Source organism: Dendrobates tinctorius, unplaced genomic scaffold (assembly GCF_039654945.1).
Source record: "Dendrobates tinctorius isolate UK_male_01 unplaced genomic scaffold, ASM3965494v1 ptg000016l, whole genome shotgun sequence".
In the NCBI taxonomy this organism is placed as follows: domain Eukaryota; kingdom Metazoa; phylum Chordata; class Amphibia; order Anura; family Dendrobatidae; genus Dendrobates; species Dendrobates tinctorius.
In genome coordinates, this window is record NW_027361684.1 from 30,303,244 (window position 1) to 30,323,865 (window position 20,622).

The 20,622-nt window shown below is 45.3% G+C and overlaps 1 protein-coding gene across 1 annotated transcript in view; it reads right to left on the reverse strand.

The window, feature by feature from the left end:
- Positions 1 to 11,749: 11,749 nt before the first annotated feature.
- Positions 11,750 to 20,622, reverse strand: part of LOC141078666 (ribosomal protein S6 kinase 2 beta-like) — a 28,169-nt gene continuing 19,296 nt past the window's right edge. Inside the window, exons 7-9 of the mRNA XM_073565209.1 lie at positions 13,017 to 13,267; positions 12,764 to 12,826; positions 11,750 to 12,305 (exon numbers count right to left, since the gene is read on the reverse strand). Coding sequence (XP_073421310.1) covers positions 11,750 to 12,305; positions 12,764 to 12,826; positions 13,017 to 13,267 — 870 coding nt within the window. The remainder of the gene's footprint in view (positions 12,306 to 12,763; positions 12,827 to 13,016; positions 13,268 to 20,622) is intronic.

The window sequence follows — 20,622 nt, forward strand, 5'->3', positions numbered from 1 at the left end:
AGCGCGTTTTTCCCGCAAAAAAACGCATTGAAAAAACGCATACATAAGCATACAACTGCTGCGTTTTTTTCAAGCATTTTTATGAGCATGCATGAAAAAAACGCAGCGTTTTTATGCGTTTGTATGCGTTTTTAGTGCGTTTTTACCGCGTTTGCGTTTTTTTCCAACATTTTTAGGTGGCCCCTCACACTACCCAAACCATGACTTTACTAACCCTAACCCTGACCCTAACCCTAACCCTAACCCTGACCCTAACCCTTAACCAAATCATACTTAACCCTAACCCAAACCCTAAACCCTAACTAACCCTAACCCTAACCCTAACCCTGACCCTAACCCTAACCCTAACCCTGACCCTAACCCTAACCCTAACCCTGACCCTAACCCTAACCCTGACCCTAACCCTAACCCTGACCCTAACCCTTAACAAAACCATACTTAACCCTAACCCTGACCCTAACCCTAACCCTAACCCTGACCCTAACCCTTAACCAAACCATACTTAACCCTAATCCTGACCCTAACCCTAACCCTAACCCTAACCCTGACCCTAACCCTTAACAAAACCATACTTAACCCTAATCCTGACCCTAACCCTGACCCTAATCCTTAACAAAACCATACTTAACCCTAACCCTGACCCTAACCCTAACCCTGACCCTAACCCTAACCCTAACCCTGACCCTAACCCTAACCCTGACCCTAACCCTTAACAAAACCATACTTAACCCTAATCCTGACCCTAACCCTGACCCTAATCCTTAACAAAACCATACTTAACCCTAACCCTGACCCTAACCCTAACCCTGACCCTAACCCTAACCCTAACCCTGACCCTAACCCTAACCCTAACCCTGACCCTAACCCTTAACCAAACCATACTTAACCCTAATCCTGACCCTAACCCTGACCCTAACCCTAACCCTAACCCTAACCCTGACCCTAACCCTTAACAAAACCATACTTAACCCTAATCCTGACCCTAACCCTGACCCTAATCCTTAACAAAACCATACTTAACCCTAACCCTGACCCTAACCCTAACCCTGACCCTAACCCTAACCCTAACCCTGACCCTAACCCTAACCCTAACCCTAACCCTGACCCTAACCCTTAACCAAACCATACTTAACCCTAATCCTGACCCTAACCCTGACCCTAACCCTAACCCTAACCCTGACCCTAACCCTTAACAAAACCATACTTAACCCTAATCCTGACCCTAACCCTGACCCTAATCCTTAACAAAACCATACTTAACCCTAACCCTGACCCTAACCCTAACCCTGACCCTAACCCTAACCCTGACCCTAACCCTAACCCTAACCCTGACCCTAACCCTTAACAAAACCATACTTAACCCTAACCCTGACCCTAACCCTTACCCTGACCCCAACCCTAACCCTAACCCTGACCCTAACTCTAACCCAAACCCCTAAATTCCATGGTTAAAAAAAAAAAACGCATATGCAAAAAAACGCATACATGAGCATGCCAGTGCGCACATATGCGCATCCATAGGCTATAATGGCCATTTTTAGCGCAAAACGTGCGCATATGTGCGCATGCGCTTTTTTGCAGGGCCAAAAAATGCAACATGCTGCGTCTGGAAAATACCAACGCACACCCCAAAAAAACGCAGCGCATGAAAATCGCATACATGCGCTTACCAGCGCGCAGGTATGCGCACCCATGTTAAATATAGGGGAAAAAACGCATGCGCAGGTATGCGTTTTTTTCCAGCGCTAAAAAACGCAAATGTGAAACCAGCCTTACTTGCACTTAATTTTAGTGTTGAAAAAAGTAAGCAGGAAACAATATCCTCTCATATGAGCATTGTAATGGAGCTTTAGCTATAAAAAGTTTGCTTTTACTACATAATAGTAGTGGCCACCGAATCGTCAGTGGATTCTGATAGAATGCTTCTGGTAATTCCTGCTAGTTGAACGGAGCAGGAGCGATGTTTGCTGTTATGCTGGTTATGGCAAGGCTCTAAACAGAAAAAGACAAACATTTAGTATAGTGTTGTTAGAGTGATCAGTCAGTCCTAATAGGACTCGTCTGGACTTACTTGTACCGCTTGTTGAATACCGCAATATGCCCAGGTGGTGGCTGTTAGCGAGGCGATAGCTGTAAGCGAGGAGGATAAGGCTGCACCGCACGTGGCTGGGGGAGTGGGTGAACACCAGCACCTCGTGTACTCCGGCCGGAAGCAACAGTGAGGACGCTGCGCGATCAGGGGGCGGAGCTATGTGACGTCACAAGCTAGGCAAAAAGGATGGGTGCACAGAGGGCACAATCCAACGCGTTTCGAGGGAGACTTCCCTCTTCGTCAGGGCTGTGATGAGTGCCTGTCAGCTCGTCCTTATATATTAGCTCACCCAGCTGCAGCCATTTGTCCTTTAACAAATCGCGGTACTAATGAATAGTCATTAATGACTTGTGATAACCCTCCTTTATAGTGATTAGTAGATCTGATAGGGTTATAGCGCTTATTCTACTGTATTCAATGCATCACCATAATCAATCTGCTTAGTCATTTAAAAAGAAATATGCGTCTAACCGTGCACCTATATTTAAAACTTAACTTTTAGTTTTTAAGTTTTTCTTAAAGTAGTTTTTGTTAAGGATTTTTTACAGAAATGGGGTAAAGAAAAAGGGGAGAGACATATAATAAATACAGACGCCAACAAGAGCAAATAACAGCAAAAAAGGGAAATATACAAGGATGAAAGATATAGGCAAAATAAAGGGTGGAAAGGGTTAAGGATGAGAAGGGGGAAGGAAAAATATGGTTTATTAAGGGAAATGGGAAACGGGAAAAAAAAAGAAAGAAATTAAAGGGAAAGAAGGAAAATGAAAAAGATTGGTCTGTACGTGATAGGCGAGGGAAAGGGGATACGGTCAGAGCCGGACTGGGACAAAAAAAAAGCAGCCCTGCCACACAAACCCCACCAGCCCACATACTATAAGGCCAGAGTCACACTACAGCGAGATACGGCCGAGTCTCGCAGGTTAAAACCAAGCTCTGGCGCCAGCACTCCAGAGCAGAGCGTGCAGCTCCATGTATTGCTGTGCGGCTGCACACTCCGCTCCGGAGTGCCGGCGCCAGAGCTTGGTTTTAACCTGCGAGACTCGGCCGTATCTCGCTGTGTGTGATCCCGGCCTAACACTCCCCCCACACCCGATCAGTAGATTTTGCTATATTTTGTCGTGCCCTTCAGCACTTCTCTTAAAGGCGTTATTTGAAGAGCCATGTGTGAATGCCGACGCAGTGCGCATGATCGACCTCTTCTTTAGAGCGCCGGTTCTCGGAATCATGGGGGTCCCAGCGGTCGGACCTCCGAGACTACATAGGAATATTAATTTCTCTTAAGTATGGGCACACATGAACGCTGGTCGCTGCAGGAGGGCTCCAGTTGACACTGCGCGCTACTAAAGAGCAATGAATACTCACAGCTCTCTGCGATGAACAGTCCCGGCGTGCAGCGAGCACTGATTATTCCGGCAGCTGCTCTGCGGCTTGCAAGCAGGACATGACATTCCTGCCATGCGCTGCTTACAAGCATTAAGCAGCTGCTGGCAACGGAGCAGGATGCTGAGAGGGAGCGCCAGGAAGGTAAGTGTAATGTTTTTTTTTGGATGGGGGCCCATCATAACAGGTAAAGGATGAGGCTCTGCATACCAGGATAGGGATGAGGGCAATCATTCCTGCCAGAATAAGGATGAGGTGGACCATTCCTATCAGGATAGGCATGAGGAGCTGTTATGATGAGTCACCGAAGGAGGAAAAAACAAAATACTAGCTAAGTCCAGAAAAACCAGAGAGGTTGGCAGCTATCGGATTGCAGACCCCTGAACCTATCCACAACAACTAGCAGTAGCCATGGGGGGTTCCTACGGTGCCCTAGACCCCTCGATCACAGCCGGAGAACTACATAGCCTAAAGACAGAAAGGGGAAAAACTAAACTGCCCCAGAGCAGACCCCAAAGCAATAGGCAGCCCCCAACATATAATGACGGTGAAGCAAGATGAAAACACTAACACAGATAGAAAGATAGGTTGAGCAAATGATGGGGCCCAAGCTAACTAAATAGGACAGGATAGGAAAGCCGCTGTCTGCCATCCGCAAAAACCCTATCCAAAATGTGCCAACCGACTGATAGGAAAAACAGGCCCTGAAGTGGCTAGGCTTCAAAAGACTATATCAGCACTCAGGTATATTCTGAAGACAGAGCAAAAGATCAACAGATCAGAGACAAAAATGGAATTCAGCTCACCCCCGGCCGGGGATGGCAGAACTCCCAAAAAACAAGGCAAAACAAAAACAAAACTGAAGTGTACAAAGCAGAGCAGAAAAACTTAGCTTTGAGATGCAGGAATCAGACTGGTCTCCAAGAATCCAGCAGGATCACCAGCAAGGCAGAAGGGCGTCGGCTGCCTTATATCCAGTCCTCAATTCCAGCCACCCAGTCATCACCTAGCTGCCCAGGTGTTTGGTAATCAGCCTCACTACCTTCCTTCACCAGAGGAGGGAGTTCATCAGACCTCAACGGTGAAGGGAAAAATGAACTCACAACAAGGAGCCATGCATACTAGGATGAAACGGGGCCCTGCATACCAGGATAGGGATGGGGCCATGCATACTTGGACGAGATGGGGACTCTGCATACCAGTATAGGGATTAGGGCGATCATTCCTGCAAGGATAATGATGAGGTGGACCATTCCTATCAGGATAGGCATGAGGAGTCATGCATACTAGGACGAGATGGGGCTCTGCATACTAGGACAAGATGGGGCCCTGCATACCAGGATAGGGATGGGGCCATTCTTACCAGAATAAGGAAAAGATCATATCAGGATAAGGATGGGGCCATGCATACCAAGATGGTGGGGGGCAATCATACCAGAATAAGGATAGGACCAATCATACCAGGACCGGGATGGGGGCCAATTATACCGGGTTGCTAAAAAGAAATTAATTTTTATTGCCCTCCAGGCCCATGGGGGTGGAATGCAGTGAAAATTCATTTCTATTTAGCAGCGCGCACAGGAGTTAGCCGCAGCCGCCGGCCCCTGCGTCTGTAACCCACTGCTCCGCCAATGCCGCTCCCCCACCTCCCCACCACTGCTGGTTTATCTGGACTCTAAGACGCACCACCATTTTCCTCCACATTTTGGGAGAAAAAAAGTGCGCCTTATAGTCCGAAAAATACGGTATTTTTTATTTTCCCATAGTATTCCTGAAAATAATAACCCAGTATTAACTCTCCCAAAGACCAATGTCACCTCTCCAACAACAGGACTGGCGTGGTACTGTGCATTGTATATATACAAGACAGGAAAAGTGGTACTGAGCAGCAGGGCTGCCACTAGGAATATTGGGGCCCCATACTGGCAACATTTTTGGGCCCCCTTGAGACTCCGCCCAGGCTCTACCCCAGCTCCGCCTCCACCCTTCAAACCTTCCACAGTCCCACCGCTCACTCTTGGAAAAACTCAACGTCTCCACCACCTCCTCATCAATTAGAGATTAACAGTTCCCATCAAACACCAAATCACATACATAACCAGCAGCTTGTGTTCTAGCCAAAAGATTTTTTAAGCCGCCACCACAACACAGTAGACTCTTTTGGCCGGACCCTACTCTACTCTAACCTTTTAAATATAAATATATTTTTATGTATTTTTCTTTAAGGGAGTGAGTCACATACATTTTTTTTAAAATGACCATTCATACAACATACAAGGGACAAATACCGTCACACCATGACCAGACTACATATTACCACCACATAGTGACCTATAATACCACATACAAGGGACAAATGCTGTCACACCAGGACATTCAATACATTATTATTTCCTCTCTCCCCAGATCATCATTTGCTCTCCCCACCCTCAATTCAATTGATGTCCCTCTTCCCTCACTCTCAATTCATCATTTGCAGTCTCCCGTCCCCTCCCCCCACTTCACCATGTGCAGTCCCCCTCCCCCTCTTCATCATGTGCAGGCCCCTTTCCCCCACTTCATCATGTGCAGTCCCCTTTGCCACCACTTCATCATGAGCAGTCCCCTTTACCCCATGTCATCCTTTGCAGGATACCTTCCCCACATCAACATGTGCATTCCCCCTTTAACCCCCCACATCATCATGTGCAGCCCCCCTTTAACCCCCCTCTCCACATCATGTACAGTCCCCCTTTAACCCCCTCCCCACATCATGTGCAGTCCTCCTTTATCCCCCTCCCCACATCATCATGTGCAGTCCCCCTTTATCTCCCCTCCCCACATCATGTGCAGTCCCCCTTTATCCCCCCTCCCCACATCATCATGTGCAGTCCTCTTTACCCCATGTCATCCTTTGCAGTTCCTTTTAATACCTTCCCCACATCATCATGTGCGCTCCCCCTTTAACCCTCCCACATCATCATGTGCAGTCCCCCTTTAACTCCCCTCCCCATCATCATGCGTCCGGTCCGCTACAGGTCAGGCGTCCTGTGCGCGTGGCGGCGGCAGGCTTTTCAAACTTCTTCACATGCCCTGGTGCGAGCTTTCGTGCTTGTCCGCACTGACGAGGGCCGTGCTCACCAGGGCCTGTGCAGAAGATTTAAAGGGCCAGCAGCCCATTTTTAATCTCAGTGCCGCTGGCCCAGCGGGCATCTGCCCGCCTGGGCAGATTATCAGTCTGGACCTGGTTACGGTACAGATATAAGATACCTTATATATCAAACGTTTAAGAGCAGGAGGGGAAGAAAAGCAATGGGAAAAGCAAGGAAAGAAAAGGGAAAGGCGGAGAGACGACATATAGAGAAATACTGACTGATACATAATGTAAAATACTGATTGTTGAGTTCTAATAGCGGCGCAGTTTTCATGAAATCACATCCACTTTGCTTGGACAGTTAAACAGCAGAATTTTTATGCAAAAGCAGCAGCATAAAATACGCAGCACTTGCGCTACATGTGAGCACGGTCTAAATTTCCAAGCAAACTGGACATGAGTCCATCAAATCTCCGCTCTCTGCGGCCTGAAGATGCTGCTGAACTCTGCGATTTTGGTGGATTTTTTCTCTATAGGCTTCTTCTCAAAAAAAAAAAAAATACATACAAAAAAACGCCGCTGCATTTTTAAGAGCAGAATCAAAGCTTTTCTAAAAAAGCGTTAAAAAAAACGGTTCATGTCTGCATCAAAAAAGGGGGAAAACGCATGAAAGAAAACCAGCAATAATCAGAGGAAATTGTTATTGCGTCGTCTGGTGCGAACATCTGCAGAAAAAAAGCAGTAGAAAGAACGCAGCATTTTCGCTATGTGTGAATACGGCCTCAGCATTACAGTTTTATTACATTTTTTATGGGTTTAATAGAGAAAAATATCAATCACACAATTTTTTTTACGTCATTTACTGACTCCCATAAATAATCTGACGGCTGTGATGTTCGGGTCTTTATGATTACAGAACCACCAAATATCTCTGTGTTACTTGGTGTTTTGTGATGTTTATTGTTTTTTAATGAACATATTAAAAATTACATTTTTTATTATCAGGTGTTTTTCATTATTATTTTTTAGCAATTTTATGGGATGAAAATATCTCGTTCTCAATCTAGAACACAAATGCACACATTGTACACAGCAGTGTATAATCTGCCTGTAGTCATTTTTGTAATTACTTATTATTTTTACTACTTTTATGGGAGCAAAAAATATTTTTCTTAACCTCAGTATAAAGGGAACAGAGACCTACCTTGTTATACACAGTGTATCTCTATGGAAATGTATAACCTGCATCTGGATTCATTGCCAGCAACAGAGATGAAGATTACCAAAATCTCCTATCTATATCATTGTGAGCATGTATTGCTATGAGGCCTCACGCTCCGCTCCCGAGTGCCGGTGGCAGTGCCGGGTATTATTATGCGAGACTTGACCGTGTTTCTCACATGTGTGATCCCATCCGTAGAGCAACATCGAGTGAACATTGTGAGTTTGAGGCTATGTGCCCATGTGCGGATTTTATGCGTTTTTGCCACGTTTACTCGCCGCGAAAACGCTGCAAATCCGCATAAAATAAGCAAGCCATTGAATTCAATGGCATTTCGCACATGCTGTGCTAATGCTGTGTATTTTTCCGCCGCTAACTCGCATTGCTGTAAAATATGCAGCAGGCTCATTCTTTTTGCGGAAAATGTGCGGATGGAACCCAGGGTCTGGAGGAGAGGAAACTGTCCTCCAGGCCCTGGGTACCAAATCCCTGGTAAAAAAAAGATTTAAAATAAAAAATCGTTGATATTCTCACCTTCCAGCGTCCCCAGGCCTCAGTGGAGGACCAGGAAGACTGTGGCGGACGCCGGAAGGTGAGAATATCCCGATTTTCTTTTTTTTTTATTATTTTTAACATTGGATCTTTTAACTACTGATGCTGCATAGGCTGCATCAATAGTAAAAAAGTTGCTCACACTTGTCAAACACTATGTTTGACGAGTGTGACCCACCTGTCAATCAACATGCGGATTTTTCATGTATTTCCCGCGGCAGGGAGTTGCGAAATTGCCGTGGAAAAGTCCGCGAAAAATCCGCATGTGGGTACATAGCCTTAGTCCTGGGGAGATCTGATTTCAGAAGAAAGAAGAGGTGAGTAATTTAATGTGTGCATAAAGTCCAAAAAAGAGAAACAGATTCGGCACCGCTGCACCACCGTGGTCTCTTAAACAAATCTAAAGAGACCCTTCACACACTATATGAATGCCACATACCCCAAGGAACGGGTGCTCAATCCTGAAGAAATATAACAAAATCCAATTGCACAATGAAAGATAAAAGGATGGCACTCACCGTTACCGAAAGTAGAAGTCTTTATTTCGTGGATAAAAATGCATAGGCTCGGGAGCAATGCAAAGAGTGCGGACAACAGCCGTTTCGCGCTCCTGCGCTTCAACAGGTCATAATTGAGGTCCTGTTGAAGCGCAGGAGCGCGAAACAGCTGTTGTCCGCACTCTTTGCATTGCTCCCGAGCCCATGCATTTTTATCCATGAAATAAAGACTTCTACTTTCGGTAACGGTGAGTGCCATCCTTTTTTCTTTCATTGTGCAATTTAATGTATGCCCTGAGCAGAGAGCAGCCCCTTCCCTGAAGAGGAGGAGCTATGGATGGAGCCATGAAGACACGTAAAAGAGGTGAGTATAGAAGTCGGTAGAAAAGCTGTCATCTGATGGGACAGTCCTGCCGAATCCGGGAAGGTTGGGAGCTATGGATCAATGAGCCTGGCGGTGCCCCTGATGGCGGCCATATTGGTTGTCATCCTGCTGCCTAGATACAGATCACTAGGAAATGACACAATAACTGCTCCTATCACGTCTCTCGCTGTGGACGCCTCTCTATGGGGGATTCTCCTTCTTCACGAATGTTCTCTGTAGGATCTGATCATGAGGCCTCCATGATATGGGGGTCCTGACTGCAGGGGATAGCATTGTAGCAAATCCACCATCCCCTATTGTGCCCCAATTGTTGTCTGGTTTAGGAAAGTCATTCTTCTCTGTCCTGTTAGGAAATTCTGAGGTAATAGTGGACAGAGTGGCTCAGTGTTCTCATTTATTTCCAGAAATGGAGAAAGGCCCCAGCGTCTCCTGCTCCGGACCTGACACTCCCAGGAATCAGAGCAATTAGCTGATTTATCTCCATAGGAAATAACGATATCGGGGCTCATCCAGCTTTATTTCATGTGTGACAGTGATCCCCAAACTCCAATTGTCACGGCCCCAACACATCATGGTGTCAGGATTTCCTTTGTTTTGCAAAGGCCTCAGAAGCTGCCGCGCTCTCCCCTGAGAGATACGAAGGATACCCTGACACCATGATGTGTTGGGGCCATGAGGACGGGAGCTTGGGGGACACTGCTGTATGTGCTCACAAGACAACACAAAGATATAGGAGTTAAAAAGATTTTATTTATAGATGGGGCCATTATATATTATAGGATCATGTATATGTGTAAATTATTCATCTATCAGACTAAACCTATTTATGGGCCGAGTTGGTCCAGAGGAAGGCGAAAACCCCCTGTGAGGAATCGGCCAATTATCCTCATATCAGGGGGGAAAATTCCTTCCTGACCCCAAATATGGCGGTCAGAATAAATCCCAGGATCAAGTGCATATGTATGTGTCACCTATAAATGATATGAAGTAAAACATTTATCTATTTTTTATGTATATTATGCCATTAATATGTGACTAGAACAACTAGACTAAGGATGTGTTCATCCAGAGGAAGGCAAACATTTTTCCCCCGAGCTCAATATAATAAAATGTAAGTGCAAATTAAAAAATATATTAAAAAATAAAATTATTTTACATATTTGGACTAATTTATGTCTCTACTTGACTTAACTAACATTTTTTTAAACTAAATATTTTATTAATAATTATTGTTATTTATTTATTTTTGTACCTTTTTTGCTCTGAAAGTGAGTACTTACTATTTAACTTATCATTTATCACACTAAATATATTTATAGGCTATGTTGATCCAGAGGAAGGCGAAAAACCCCTGTGAGGAATAAGCCAATTGTCCTTATATCAGGGGAGAAAATTCCTTCCTGACCCCAAATATGGCGATCAGAACAAATCCCAAGATCAAAAGCTGATACCTAACCTGTGTAATCTACCTAGCATGTGTAATGTAACTGTCCTGTAAAAAATATTTTTATTTACTTAGTCTAATTATTGTTTATATTTATTACATCTAATTTTTTATTTTAATCTAAGGTATTTTTATTCTATTATAACTTTGTACTTATTCTACTAGTGTGTGATTCTACTTATTTGTCTTTTATTCTAAACCTATTTATGCCGTGTAGATCCAGAGGAAGGCGAAAACTCCCTATGAGGAATGAGCCAATTGTCCTCATATTAGGGGGAAAAATTCCTTCCTGACCCCAAATATGGCAATCGGATTAAATCCCAGGATCAATAGCCAATCTATGTACTATATCTATGTGCCGAAATGTACTGAGTGCTATGTGTGTGCCTGTACTGATGATGTAGTGTGGGGACCTGCACTGATCATGTAGTGTGGGTGTTGTGTGATGGGTGCGATACTTACCAGGCCTGTGCTAAGGTGAGTTCAGGGAAAATGGCCGCTCCTTACATTCTGCCCCAGGACTGAAAGGTGCGACTATTGTTCCTGAACTCACCAGATGGAAAGTTAGCACCGGCTGCTCCTGGGGCTGGAAGGATGTCAGAATCCAGCCCAGGATTGGAGGAGGTAAGGTCAAGGGTCTGGGGCAGCAATGGCAGTGGTCCGGCATGAAGGTGGTATAGAGAGAGTTGATGTTGGGGGGCAGCCGAGGTGACCAACAGCAGCAGGGACATGAGGCACGGATCAGGAGGCATGAAGTTCCGGGCAGTTGGCACGGGCTCATCCTGCAAGACATAAGAGGAAGACATGAAATCTTCTATCTACCGGATATTCTGTTACATTAGGGGAATGGTCTTTATCATGAACCTTTCCTCTATGTAACATCATAAACAATGTATTGATATAATAGGTGTCCTGTGTGTACAGCGATCACTCACCAGATGGTCATGGATTCTTTCACAATCGAGATCTTTTCATCCACCAAAGAAAAATAGAGACATAAAGTTATTGGCAGAAAAAGTGAAAAAAAGACAAGATGGATGATGATGATTACCACAATGTGAGAACAGCATCTGATGAGTGTTATCCAGATGGAGGAGATCCTTACCGGGCCCAGCTTGGTGACATGTACGTAAATCCGGCTACGGGGTGAAGGACTGTGTGCTCCGGCCACTGCAGATGGTGGTTCTCCAGAACTGGCCTGAATGGTGTAAATGGAGGCTCTGCTCTCCTTTCCTCCAGATCCTTCCAGCCGATGGTGGTAAAGAATGGATGCTCTCGGATGTTCCCGCTCACACCCAGGCGTGTCTGAGGGTCTTTGCGCAGCAGCCTGTTGATGAGATGTTTCACGTCAGCATCAAGCCAAGATGGAAATTTTGGCTTTTCATTGATGATAGCTTTGAAAGCCATTTGCTTGAAGGGGCCGTTGTAAAATGGGGATCGTCCTGCTGCCATCCTGGACACCACAATCCCCAGGCTCCACCAGTCCACTGCTGCGCCGTATCGTTTTCTACGAAGCACCTCAGGGGCCATGTAATGGAAAGTGCCCGTCACTCCAGAGATGTTTTTGGAGGAGGATACGCCATCTTGGGCAAGCCCAAGGTCGATGATGCGGATGTGGCCATCTGCATCCAGCATGATGTTATCCGGCTTTATATCTCTGCAATAAAATAAGAAAATAAAATAAGAAATCTGTTCAGTGATACAAGAAATGTAAAATGGGTCACTACAAGAGCAGCTAGAATAGGCGGCAGGACACCAGGAAAGCTTGAGAAAGGTCTATACTTGAGACCGAAACGTCGCCACATGGGCTATTAAAAAACACTTTTTTCTAATATTTCATATGGTGTGCTGCCTCCATCTTTTTTGATTTTTTTATCCATAAGGACTGGTATGTGCCTGGGAGGCTTTGCTCCCTACTGTTTCCTGTGCTGTTGTTTCTTATTTTTTATCTGCAATAAAATAAGAAAAGAAAATAAGAAATCTGTTCAGTGATACAAGAAATGGAAATGGGTCACTACAAAATCAGCGAGAATAGGCAGCAGGACACCAGGAAAGCTGGGGGCCATATCTCTAGCATGTAAAGGGGACAGAGAGGAGGAGGAAAGTTCTGCTTACCGGTGGATGATGTTGTGTCCGTGGAGGAACTGGAGGCCACATACCATCTCTGCTGTGTAGAATCTGATGGAGAGAACAGTGTAAGATCAACGTCATAAAATCCTTCTCTAACAATCCCCAAATACTTTGGCACCCCACCTCCTGCATCCAGCACCCTAAATATGTGCTCTGCCAGTGCTTCCCTAGCTGCACTCTGACCTCAGGATTTTTCCCATCCTCTTAGTTCTGTTTTAGGTATTCTCTGCTCTCTCACCTCACATTGCCGATGTTCAGGCAGCCGCACATCTTGATTAAATCCTCCAGGCTGCCACCGGACAGATACTCCGTGATGAAATATGCCCTGTGCTGAGACTGGTGTGCGGCATAGAGGTGGCATAGGAATGGGCAGTCTCTGGATGCCAGGAGTATCCGCCGCTCTCTCATGATGGTGTCTTCATTGTCCCTTTTGGTGATCATTTTGACGGCCACATTGATGTTACGACCGGGGACTGATGCCAGGACCACCTTAAAAACACAAATGGAGAATACTTAGAAGGTGTCTGCAGGGGGTGGAATGATCTGGATTTTATAGTGCACTAGATAGATGAGAAAACTGAGTGGTCGCTCAGTCTGCTGGTAATCAGGACCATGTAGAAGAGCAGATCTACAGTATCTATCAGCACAATGCACTGCCTGCTCCATGGATGGGCTATGGAGAGGTCTTAATGAATAATCATCATTTCTTGCCAATAAATCAATAATACACATGAAAATAAGCATTTTTTTAATTAATCTGATCAGAAAAATCACCTTCTTTCTCTACCAGAACTCATTTACAATTTTAAAAATTCAAAAATTCTTTTTTTCAAGGTAAAATCTATATTAATTAAAGACAGATTGCTACATTACTGAGAGGAGATGACAGTTGGTGCTGATAATATTCTATGTAAAACAGATTGGGTAGGAGGGAGGAATTCTGCATTTAACTCTTCATAGAGTACTATCGGCACCAACTGTCATGCTTAAAGTAGACATTAGTGTGGTCCAAATATCATTGTCTATCTAGATTTAGTAAAAACACAGAGACCAATGTATATACAATATGGCATCCTGATAGGAGCTGATATTGCTGATGACATGGAAATAAAACAATGTCCCCTGCCCCCTAGATCTGTGACCCCTAAGATCAACCCTGTAGTATAGAGGAATACCACATTATATCAGCACTAAACCTATCTATGGTGATGTCTTATAGGTCATCTCACAGAAGAACATTACAATAAGCAATAACAAAGCAAGACATGGCTGATAACAGAGCAATACTTGGGGATATAATAAAAACTTCAGATTTCCAATAAATTAAAAAATCTGTAGGCCTTACTTTGCCAAAGGCGCCCCTACCCAAGACCTGGTGGATGCTGAAGCTGCTGATGTTAAGCCTGGCATATGGGCTGGATGATCCAGGTTCTCCACTGCATCCAGGTGTTGGCTCCTCCCATCCGTTGTTGACTCATCTCCTCTTCTTCGTGATCTTCTTGAATCCGGTCACGCTGTCGTCTTCTCTCATCCTCTTTCCTCCTCCCTTCTTCTCCTCGCTCACTTCTCCGCGTCCAGTAGTCGCCATGCTCCGTATTCTCTTCCAATCTGTACACCTCCGTCCAATCGCTTCAGCCAACAGTTTGAAAGTAAACGGCAGTTGGTCGTGTGCAGGTGACCAGAGGTCAGAGGTTACGGAACTCTCAGGTGGCACCTGCCAGGCAGCGGCTCCTGGCCCTGCTCTGCCCCATACACTGTGATGTGGGCATCATGGGTGACAGTTTAGAGTCCAGAGGAACGGTAGAGAACTTCATGGCGACTTCCAGTGGTTTTTTTTACATTATTAATCCCTCTGTGTGTTTCATCATTGTTCCATTTCATAACTATAATTTTTTTGTCCTCTAAAGTTAGTATTTTTATTAGTTTCTCCATCTATCTTATCACATATTTCCTCCATGTCACATTTTTCTTTATCAATTCTTCCAAGTGTCTATTCCACCAAAGTGGTGCGCACCTTTTACCCCCAGTGCCACCCATCCGGCACTACTGTATGCCCATGTACAGTATACACTGAGCTGTAAACTCTTCCTGGTCTTTTATATTCTCTGTACAGTGGCATGCAAAAGTTTAGGCACCCCTGGTCAAAATTACTGTTATTGTGAAAAGTTAAGCAAGTTGAAGATAAAATGATCTCTAAAAGGCCTAAAGTTAAAGATGACACATTTGTTTTGTATTTTAGGCTAAAAAGTAATACACATTGTAATTTTTTCACATTTTAAAAATTACAAAAAGAAAAATGGTCCGATGCTAAAGTTTGGGCACCTTTGGAGATTTGTGTGCTCAGATAACTTTGACCAAGGTTTCAGACCTTAATTAGCCTGTAAGGGATATGGCTTGTTCACCCTCAATGTTAGGAAAGGCCAGCGGATGCAGATTCCACAGGTTTAGAAACACATAGCCTCCTCTAACCTTGTGCGAAAAAGCAGCCACCATGGGTTCTTTTAAGCAGCTGCCTAGCACTCTGAAAATGAAAATGGTGGAGGCCCACAAAGCAGGAGAAGGCTATAAGAAGATAGCAAAGCATTTTCAAGTTGTCCTTTCCTCAGTTCAATATGTAATTCAGAAATAGCAGTTTACAGGAACAGTGGAGGTCAAGATAAGGTCTGGAAGGCCAAGCAAAATTTCAGAGAGAGCTGCTTGTAGGATTGCTAGAAAGGCATATCAGAACCCCCACTTGACTGCAAAAGACCTTCAGAAAGATTTGGCAGATTCTGGAGTTTTGGTAATTGTTCTACTGTTCAGAGACACCTTATCAAATATGGCCTTCATGGAAGAGTCATCAGAAGAAAACCTCTCATGCACCCTCACCATAAAATTTAGCATTAGAGGTATGCAAAAGAACATCTAAACAAGCCCAATGCATTTTAGAAACAAGTCCTGTGAATCGTTGAAATTAAAATAAAACTCTTTGGTCGCAATGATCAAAGGTATGTGCGGAGAAAAAATTGCATGGAATTTCAGGAAAAGAACATCTCTCCAACCATTAAGCATGGGGATGGATCAATCATGCTTTGGAGTTGTATTGCAGACAATGGCACAGGGAACATTTCACAGGTAGAGGGAAGAATGGAGTCAATGAAATTTCAACAAATTCTTGATGCAAACATAACACCATGTGTAAAAAAGCTGAATTTGAAAACAGGATGGCTTCTACAAATGGATAATGATCACACACATCAAAATCCACAATAGACTACCTCAAAAGGCGATAGCTAGAGGTTTTTCAGTGGCCCTCACAGTTCCCCGATTCGATCATCATTGAAAATCTGTGGCTAGTCCTCAAAATAGCAGTGCATGCAAGACGACCCAGGAATCTCACAGAAATGGAAGAATTTTCCAAGGAAGAATGGATGAAAATCCATCAAACAAGAATTGAAAGACTCTTGGCTGGCTACTAAAAGCGTTTACAAGCTGTGATATTTTAAAAGGGAGTGCTACTAGGTACTAACTATGCAGGGTGCCCAAACTTTTGCATTGGCCTATTTTCCTTATTGTAATTTTTAAAATGTAAAAAATGACAATATATAATTTTTTTGGCCTAAAATACTGAGAAAATGTGTCATCTTTAACTTTAGCCCTTTTAAAGGTCATTCCATCTTCAACTTGCTTAACTGGTCACAATAACAGTAATTTTGACTAGGGGTGCCCAAACTTTTAAATGCCACTGTATAACCAACACTTTCTACCAATTATTACCTCTTACCATTATCAGTAAGATGGTTCCCATATCAGTGCTACTCATGGTGCCCAATAGAGAATCGAAGAGGGGATAATATACTTTGCCAAAACAGCCATACACCAGACCGGACAGCTGTCATTGGCAGTGATACGTACAGTGTGAATGGAGCCTTATAGCGATATTGTACTGTGTATGTGGTTACTGTGTGCGGGGGATACGTGATGGCACAGTCACTTATACAGAGGTCCTGACTGGCACTGGTATAAGGCACATTGGTTGGTGCTGGTCTGCCATTTATACCATGCAATGAGCATGTGGCCGGCTGTAGATGGTGATGTTATGTAGCCACAGTGGCTAGTATTATTACATGTACTAATGATGAAGGTTGTTATATATGCCCTGATATAGAATATACACTATGTATGAAGACAGGAACATGGTGATATTGGGGCAGTATATAATAAAGCAATCAATAAATCAGAACTCATCTCTGGGGTCACCGAAATCTTCTTCCTCTTTATAATGTTGCTTTATTTATATATAACACAAACAAAACAATTAAAAATCCCATAAATGAAAATGCCCCCGTCATTAATACTGCTTTGTACATTTGTCACTTTCACAGACAGTGAATAAACAGTACAGTATAATGAACCTCATATATTGCTCTATACAGTACAATGAGCCCCATATAATGCTCCACACAGTATAATGAACCCCATATATTGCTCAATTCAGTATATTGGACCCATATATTGCTCCATACAGAATAATGAGCCCCATATATTGTTCCACACAGTATAATGAGCAAAATATACAGCTCTGGTGACGCCATTGAGACTTAACTCCTCAATCATGTAAGTGCCCTTGGACTTTAATATATCTGCCTATGAGTTCATACAGGAAAGATATATATCTTTGTACCGTGTTGAGAGTCCTCATACCTTTTAATGGCTAACTGAAAAGATGGTAACAAATTGCAAGCTCCCTGTCCTCCCCAACAGCTGCAGGAACCTTTCCTTGCAACCAGAAAAAATGTAAAACCTGTCCATTTATAATGACCACGGACAAGATAAAGATCCCCAACTCACATCAGGACTACAAGATCCAAGGTGCTTTCAGCTGCATCACATCTAATGTGGTGTACCTAATTATTGTCACTTCGCCGCCAGACTCGGGGCCTGGTGTTCCGGTCTCGATCACTAGGAGGCGCCGGGCCGTCACGTCGCCGTCAGACTTGGGGACGTCTGTTCCTGCCTCGACCACTGGGAGGCGCCATGGTTTGCCTCAGGGTGAGGGTGGTGACAGAGAAGAGGCTCCTGCGCAGGCATCTGGTGGCTGCAGGCTCCACCCCTCTGTGAATCATGTAGGGCTTACAGCATGTCCGTCTGGCCTGGTCCTGGGGGCGGTCCTGGTTACATCATCAGTCCGGGAACCTGTGAGGGATGACCTGATCCCTCAAATACCTTGGGACTGGTCTTGCAAGCCGCCGGATATATTCTTGGTTCCCCTGCGTGCTACTATGTAATTTGCTATAGTTAAGCTCTGACCTCAGCCTGGATTTCTGACCACTCTATTGCCTGCTGTTTTTGTACCTCTCCCTCTATATTCTGATATTTTGACGCTGACCTTTGCTTGGATTCCCGACTCTCCTTCTGCCTGCTGATTTTGTACCTTGCTGCCCTCCTGGTTTTACTGATCCTGGCCTGGACTTTTGACTCACCTTCTGTCTACTGATTTCGTACCTCTGCTGCCCTCCGGCCTCCGACTCCTGCCTCCTGACTTTGATTACGGGTTTTAGTTTTGACCCCTTGGCGGCCGTCCTGCTCTGGTCCACTGTTCCTCTAAACAGCTACCCCCTGGGCCTTGCTACAATTCCAGATCCCTGTATAGGGGTTAAGGGTCTCGGGGTTACTCGGGGCGCTGTTCCTACTGCAGCCCAGATTCGCAGACGGCCGTCACATTATATCCTGCCCCAAAAACTGCTTTCTGTGTATATGTCCATCATATATAAAAGCAGTCTCCTGAATTTTTTTTTTCTCCTTCTCCTGACTGAGCTGATTTTTGGCCTGAACACCTGTTGCAGTGCACAGCCTGGAAGATCATTCTCATTCACAAGCATGTTGCAGTCTGGAGTCTTCAGTGAGAAAGCTGAGCGTCAGAGATCCACATTCCTGGAGCATCGGCCTCTGGGCAGCTTTGGTCGTGCTGGCCCAGATGCTCAGGTATTGCCCGCAAATGCGGCTAAACTTTTGTTACCCGTCTCGCTCTCGTTTTCTAATCTGTGTGTGAAGGCCTATGTGGATTGTGGTTCTGCGGGCAACTTTATGGATGTTTTGCTTGCAAGGAATCTTGGTGTACGTTTGCTAAGACTTAATGCCCCTATTCAAACCACTGCGATTAATGGTACATCCATTATCCAGGGTGGAGTAGAATTTGTTACTACAGAAATTGCTATGTCGTTTTTTGTTATTCACAATTTATCACATCCAGTTGCAGGCTCTGGCGAGGTACCGAGTAAATGCACGGTGGGCCCCGAGGGTCGCTGGGGGCCCTTTAAAAATGCTGCCCCTTTAAGTGCGTGGGCCCTTTAAAAGCGTGTCCCATGATTTGAAGGGACGCGCGCGTGCACATACCATAGCGCGGGGCGCTGACGCGGCATCGGGCGACCCCCTTACTGGCTCTGGGTCTCTCTGATGACTCACCCAGCCCCAGGACCTTGCCACATGATGTCAGCGCTGTTCTTGATGGGCGGTGAAACGCCCCGCGCTCTGCTTTCCGGCTCTGTAGCTGGCTGACTAATAGCATAGCAGCCATCGTGTGAGAGAAGAGGACGCCGCCGAGCTCCGCTCTCCCTGCTGCTGCTCCCGCTCCTACTCTGCTCTGGTCCGGTGAGTAGAGTCTAGAGTGAGTGGGTGACGGGTGGTCTGTGTCCCTGGAGAGGAGGGTTAACAAAGTCTCCATGGTAGAGGCCAGAGGGGTCCGGAGGAGGCCAGAGGGGTCTGGAGGAGGAAGAGGAGGCCAGAGGGGTCTGGAGGAGGCCAGAGGGGTCTGGAGGAGGAAAAGGAGGCCAGAGGGGTCCAGAGGAGGAAGAGGAGGCCAGAGGGGTGAAGAGGAGGCCAGAGGGGTCTGGAGCAGGAAGAGGAGGGAAGAGGAAGAGGAGGCCAGAGGGGTACAGAGGAGGAGAGGAAGCCAGAGGGGTCTGGAGGAGGAAGAGGAGGGAAGAGGGGTCCAGAGGAGGAAGAGGAGGCCAGAGGGGTCTGGAGCAGGAAGAGGAGGGAAGAGGGGTCTGGAGGAGGAAGAGGAGGCCAGAGGGGTCAGGAGGAGGGAAGAGGGGTCCAGAGGAGGTCAGAGGGGTCCGGAGGAGGAAGAGAAGGGAAGAGGGGTCCAGAGGAGGAAGAGGCCTGTGCTGTATATCATGTGGGGCTGTGCAGTATACCATGGTGCTGCATACCATGTGATGCTGTGCTTTATATCATGTGGGCCTGTGCTTTATATCATGTGGGGCTGTACTGTATACCATGGGGCTGTGCTGTATACCAATGGGGGGCTGTGCTGTATACCAATGGGGGGCTGTGCTGTTAACCATGTGATGATGTGATATATACCATGTGGACCTGTGCTGTATACCAATGGGGGGATGTGCTGTATACCAATGGGGGATGTGCTGTATACCAGTGGGGGGCTGTGCTTTGTACCATGTGGGGCTGTGCTGTATACCATAGCGCTGTGCTGTATACCAATGAGGGGCTGTGCTGTATGCCATGGTGCTGTGCTATATATCATGTGGGGCTGTGCTATATACCATGTGGAGCTGTGTTATATACTATGAGGCTGTGTTATATACCATGGGGGATACTTTATATTCTATGGGGGAGGCTGTGTTATATAATATGGGGGGCTACATTATATTCTATGGGGAGGTGGGCTGTATTATATTCTATTCGGGGCTACATTATATTCTATGGAAGGGCTGTATTATCTTTACTATTTTCTATGGTGGTGATTGCATCATTCTATGAAGGGGCTACATTATACTATATGAGGAGGCTACATTGTATTCTACGGGGGGCTGCATTATATTTTATGGGGGGCTAGATTATAT